At 38.6% G+C, this 6,000-nt stretch overlaps 1 protein-coding gene and 1 long non-coding RNA gene across 2 annotated transcripts in view; one reads left to right on the top strand and one right to left on the bottom strand.

Annotated features, from left to right (window-relative positions):
- Positions 1-6,000, bottom strand: part of calcoco1a (calcium binding and coiled-coil domain 1a) — a 49,629-nt gene that overhangs the window by 40,817 nt on the left and 2,812 nt on the right. Inside the window, exons 2-3 of the mRNA XM_062053192.1 lie at positions 3,084-3,246; positions 2,904-3,006 (exon numbers count right to left, since the gene is read on the bottom strand). Coding sequence (XP_061909176.1) covers positions 2,904-3,006; positions 3,084-3,215 — 235 coding nt within the window. The 5' untranslated portion in view covers positions 3,216-3,246. The remainder of the gene's footprint in view (positions 1-2,903; positions 3,007-3,083; positions 3,247-6,000) is intronic.
- LOC133653659 (uncharacterized) overlaps positions 1-6,000 on the top strand; it is a 32,323-nt gene that overhangs the window by 8,414 nt on the left and 17,909 nt on the right. The gene's annotated exons all lie outside the window — the stretch shown is intronic.

A 6,000-nucleotide genomic window follows, 5' to 3' on the forward strand; every position in this document is an offset into this window, starting at 1 on the left:
AAACTGCTGTACAACAAAGAGTAACAGGCTGAGAAGAGGAAATTAGCAAGTAGATTTAAATCAGTAAAGACAATAACAACAATACAGTCCAGATGACGGCCATAGATTGACGACACACGTCTTTGAGCCACATTTTTATGGCTTAGGCCAAAGTGTCGGATCATTCTGTGGTTTTACACAGAAATTAAATGAAAAATGCCTGCTCTCCAAGTAGGGATGTTTATCCATTTTTTCACTTAGCAGGCTACTACAATTCTCACGTATCTGGTCTTCTATGCTGCGCGCGCTACATCAAAAAACCTGAAATACGTCAGTAGCTAAAGGAGGAGCCTTGCAGACATATTGTATTATTCATATTTAAATGTAATACATTTCATAATAGTATATGATGATAATATACAATATATTAACAATACACAATATAATTAAAATATGCAACATAATAATTATTGATATATAAATAATCGATTTATAGTTGAATCATAGGCCCTGAATCATAATCGAATCGTGAGGTGCCCAAAGATTTTCATCTCTAGTGAAAAGCATATTATTAGTTGTTAGTATTAAAATTCAATCTATATCTCATTAGATAGTATTTTGCTCTTTGTTTTACACTTTTATTGTTTTTCTCTTTGATTTTGTTTCGACAATATGCAGCTGCAGGGCTGCTTCCAGACCACGGCATGGTCAGTGTTTGACCATCTGGAGCTACAGGAGAGGACAGATGCTATGCTGTCTTATATTAGACACTGTCACTGTGGATAACCAAAAACTGTGATGACCTCAGAGGTAAAAGCACTTTAGATGGCCCGAAACTCTGAATTACACTCGGGTAACAGAGAGCAATACAGCAGGGCTAGTCCACACCCCAGATGCCCCTCCTACCCTCTAGTCCTCAACTGCTTGTCCTCCAAGTACACCAAGTGAAGCCTATACACCCGTGTAAAGCGGCTTGGCATACTGGGCAAGGTGCTCTGGGACTGTGCAAACCAGCTGGCAGGAGTACAATTTGACACAAGCCTAAGTCCCGCCCTGTTTTAAAGCGGAACTGCACTGTTTGGGGGGAATTTTGCCTATCATTCACAATCCCTATGTAAGACAAGAACAAACTTTTTTTTTTCTTTTTATGCATTCTAAATAGTAAATAAATGGGATTAAAAGTCTGCTTACAATGGAGCCTATGGGAACAGTTCTATTCTGCCTAAAAAATCCCTTAAAAAACATCCAAACACCTCAATTAAGATTTTATATACATGCTGTACGTATACAGTATATGTAATGTAGTAAAAGGCACATGTATAATAAAATTTAATATGTGTTTTGCTAATTTTAAGCATAGACAGCGCATTAATTAAAAAAATGCTGTTTGTACTTTTTCTCACCCAAAAACAGCACTGATTATTGCTCACTGCAGACTTTATGATGCCAACAAACATAATAAAACATCACTTACTGTACAATGTCTGCTGTCATTTGGATGCCGACTGATAGAATCTTTTTATATTCCCATTTAGACGAAGAATGACTCATAATCCCCGCAAAGAAAAGGGCGGTGGAACCAAGTGTCTTTTAATGCCGTTCCCGCTATTTTTGGGTCTAAATTGGCTGTCAAAGTGTATTAACTTATTGAAATAAGTCCTCATCCTTCTGCTATCTTTATTATCTACAATAAACTTCCACAACCAAGTAAGTGAGAAAGCAGCTTAGCACTATATGTCAATATAGGCACACAAGCTTGTGATCACGGCGTCCCTAATAGATAGTTTGTTTGAGTTGGCACTTATAACAACAATATCACTAATACTTGGGTAATATTCAAGTCGTGAAATGTAAATGGATTATTGTTGGCAGTTTTTGGTTGGTTATTTATTGGGTTTAAAGGACGTTCAATTGGTCACGTTGAAAGCGGACATTTATTTACGAGTTAGAATGCATTAAAAAATGACGTCTGTGGTTATGAAATGTTTTGAAAGACGTGTTTTCCAATATATCAAAGCCTGCCTCCCCCAGAACTTTGATCCACAACAATTTGCATAAAAGTCCACAGTCTTTGAGTTCCTGAGAACACACATCTTGGAGCACCTCACATGGACTGTGTACACTCCAGCACTGGTCAAAAAGGCACAACAGAGACTTCAATTCCTTCGTGTGCTGTGGAGGTACCAACATGAAGAGAAACTGCAGGTATATTTTTATCGGGCCACCATAGAGCCAGTGCTGACGTACTGCGTAACTGTGTGGTTTGCTGCCTGCTCTGCTGCAGACAGGACGGCCCTGAAGAGGGTGACCAGGACCGGGGAGAATATTATCAGCCGCCCTCTGCCCTCCCTACAGGACATTGCTCGCTCTTGCTGCGCAAAGAAAATCATGGCAGACAGCTCTCACCCTGGTCAGCACTTGTTCAACCTGCTGCCATAAGGGAAGAGATTTCGGCCACACAAAAGTAGTTTTTACCCACGGGCCATTAAGATACTGAATCTGTCCCCATAGCTACAAGTTTTTTCACTGTTGCACTGCTGTTTGTACTGGTATTCATTAATTTATTTTTAACATGTTAATTGTTGTTTATATTGTATTCCAACTGCAACTTACAGAGCAGCCACCTGTATTACCGTCATGCTCTGATATTTGATGACAATAACATGTTTTTTTCTATTCTTTGGACACCCTTATGATTGCTAAAGCTCTTGAAATGGTCTCAATCGATTGTGTTTGTGCATCAAATAAAGTGTCTGGTGAATGTATATTTTATTGTGGTAGTGGTACAGTAGATAACACTTTAAATGTAGCTTTCTTATTGATCAGCAACTTGATTGCCACTTGTTAGTAGCCATGTTTTCCAACCCATTTTGTACTAGTTAAGATGGTCTAATTATGGGATTTGATAAAGAAAAAACAAGTACCATGGAATTGAACACTGCAGTTGACCTCTGTGCCCTCTTCATAGTCAGCTGGGACTAGAGCCCAAACAAATGTGTGGTAGTCCTTCACCGATGACCATCCCGCCTGTTGACAAAAAAAAAATACTAATGGTCACAAACACATATTTCACATATACTCTGAATGTGTGAACACAACAGTACCTTAAAGAGTCCTATCCAGTCACTACTGGCCCAGTTGTGTGGTGCGCTTAGTGTGTAGTGACAATCCACTCTGCTTTGAGGGAAGTAACTGCATCCCACATTTCTAAACTCCACCTTTCCGGCTGTTTCCATGACAACAAAACACAAAGGCACTTCTTTGAACCTACAGAAAGGGAAAGGGTTTACAATGCAGTACAGTGCAATTCTTTTAGGTAATAAAAAAATCCAAACTGACAATAGCAGTTAATGAGCTGGAAAAAGGCAGGAGGTGGCAGTTGAAGGCATGTGCGTCTTTAGTCAGCGTAATAAGATAACTTCTCTCCATTAGGAGCACAACTAAAAGCTCAGAGACAGCCGGGTATTTCAGCAACATGACATATGACATATTTGTCACTCGGGCTATTTCAGTCAGCATGAAGACTCTTTCGTCATTGTACACTGTCAAGTGAGCAAGTGGTACAAGGTGTTTGAGGGGCCCTCCAGCATGTACAGGGTCAATACTCTACACGTGCACTTCATGACTTATTACCCCGTGGTGTTGCTCACAGGAAAAAAACATTGTTCCATTATGCAGGGTTCAAATTTTACCGTGGCAACCACGGTAGGTGCTGCAAACGCCCTTGTCTTTTGCTGTAATGTCCAAAAAATGGACAAGCATTTGCGGCAAGAACATGCCGTGACCGCCCTTGACTTTTTACTTGTTAATGGATGAGGGATGTAACAGTAAACGGTATAATGATAATTTGCGATAGTAGTACCGTTTAATTTTTAATTACTGTAAAACCGTCATTTATTAATGCATTTTCGGCAACACAAAGTCAGGCGCATGCGCACTCGCGGTGTTTGGCTGGATAATCATGGTGGATCAACGACACCGACTTTGCGGAGATTTCCCCTCGGAGTAAACCGAGCCAAATTCTTGGTTTAACGTAATTTTCCCTCGCTTCCTGTCGTGTGTTTAAGAGTGCACTGCTGTGTTTAGATGGAGACAGGTGTGGACAATATAGGAGACAGACGCACTTGTCCCCACACTAAAAGTATACAGCAAAGGAGGAAACTATTTGATATTTTGCAGCAGGCGATGTGTCGTGAACGTTGTCACAACTTGTTTATTAAGTCTTTACTTTGTTTACTGGGATGTTCACTCCTTTATTTAACTGCAAACTGTATCAGTGTTTAAATAACATCAATACTGGCTAAAATGTTTTGTCATCTCATCGAATTGAACACTGGCTATGAAGATTGTTTATTTGATGTGAGTGTTCACTCTGGGTTTTTATTTGTTGGCCAAAATTTTGCACTGAAACACTAGGGAGGTGTTGGAGAAGAACAAAGCCTGTTTAGTAGACTTCATCTTCATTAGCCAAACTGCTTTGTGTTTTATTTTGATATCAAAAAGTAAACACAAGTTGTTGTTTTTTCATTAATTGTGTTTTTTTTTTTTTTATGTTACTAAGGTCAGGGTGTTACTTCAAAGATCATTCATGTGACACAGCATTTTGTTAATGTTTTATTGTGTGTAGTTAATTTCTATACAACATATTTCTGCTCAAACTTTTAATGGATATCATATTGTAGATGTTTATTACACTTTGCATTCATATTTTGCTTTTTTAAAAATTTTGTGTTGTGTTTTGCTTGGTCTGATAAGTAAAATAGCAACGTTCATATGTTGTTAATATTCAGTGTTTTATTGTTCATAGTTAATATTGTAAATCCCAGTTTCTTTATTTTAATGTACATTTTGGGTGTCCCATTGAGTAAAAAACTGTAAAATTCCATTTTTTTTTTTGAGGTGGTCTGTCACAACGTTTTTAGAACTCTATTGTGACTCATTGTGACTTTTGGTATTAGTGTTCCTGGAAAAAAAGAGACCCAAACGCACGTACTGGACAGCAGGTTTTTACAGCTAAATCAGAATCAGAAATACTTTATTAATCCCCGAGGGGAACATATAATGTATACACACATACACCTTGGCCATTGTTTTCTCTTAATGTGGCCCCCGAGTCAAAATATTTGCCCAGCTCTGCGATACAGCATCTACATCTAAATATAAATGTACATCACTTAAAAAAAATAAAAAATAAAATCTCTCTCTATCAAAATGTAAAAATAGAGATAAAGGCATCATGTAATGACAAAAAGCTGACAAGTTTATGTTATTAAAGAATAAAAAAAACTAATATCTGTCTATAAACATATGGATAACATTTATCTAGTCTTTTTTATTAACATTACCAATGACATGATGGTATTACGTTCACACCCCAACACTGCTTTACCTAACAATCAGTAATCATTATTTCAATATTGATAACAATAATCTTAATTTTTACTTCGTCCATAATTGGCAGCCCTAGATCTCATACATGAACACTATTTATTAATATATATATATATATCCATCCATCCATCCACCTTCAACCGCTTATCCGGAATCGGGTCGCGGGGACAGCAGCTCCAGCAAATACCCCCAGACTTCCCTCTCCAGAGCAACATTTGCGACTTCCTCCTGGGGAATCCCGAAGCGTTCCCAGGCCAGAGAGGAGATGTAATCCCCCCATCTGGTCCTTGGCCTGCCGCGGGGCCTCCTCCCAGTGGGACGTGCAACGAGGACCTCCCTAGGGAGACGCTCGTGAGGCATCCGCACGAGATGCCCGAACCACCTAAGCTGGCTCCTTTCCAAGCGAAGGAGCAGCGGCTCTACTCCGAGTCTCTCTCGGGTGACTGCACTTCTCACCCTATCTCTAAGGGAGATGCCAGCCACCCTTCTGAGGAAACTCATTTCGGCCGCTTGTATCCGCGATCTTATTATATATATATATATATATATATATATATATATATATATATATATATATATATATATATATATATATATATATATATATATAAATATATATATATATGTATC

The sequence above is a fragment of the Entelurus aequoreus genome, linkage group LG07, assembly GCF_033978785.1.
Source record: "Entelurus aequoreus isolate RoL-2023_Sb linkage group LG07, RoL_Eaeq_v1.1, whole genome shotgun sequence".
Taxonomy (NCBI): domain Eukaryota; kingdom Metazoa; phylum Chordata; class Actinopteri; order Syngnathiformes; family Syngnathidae; genus Entelurus; species Entelurus aequoreus.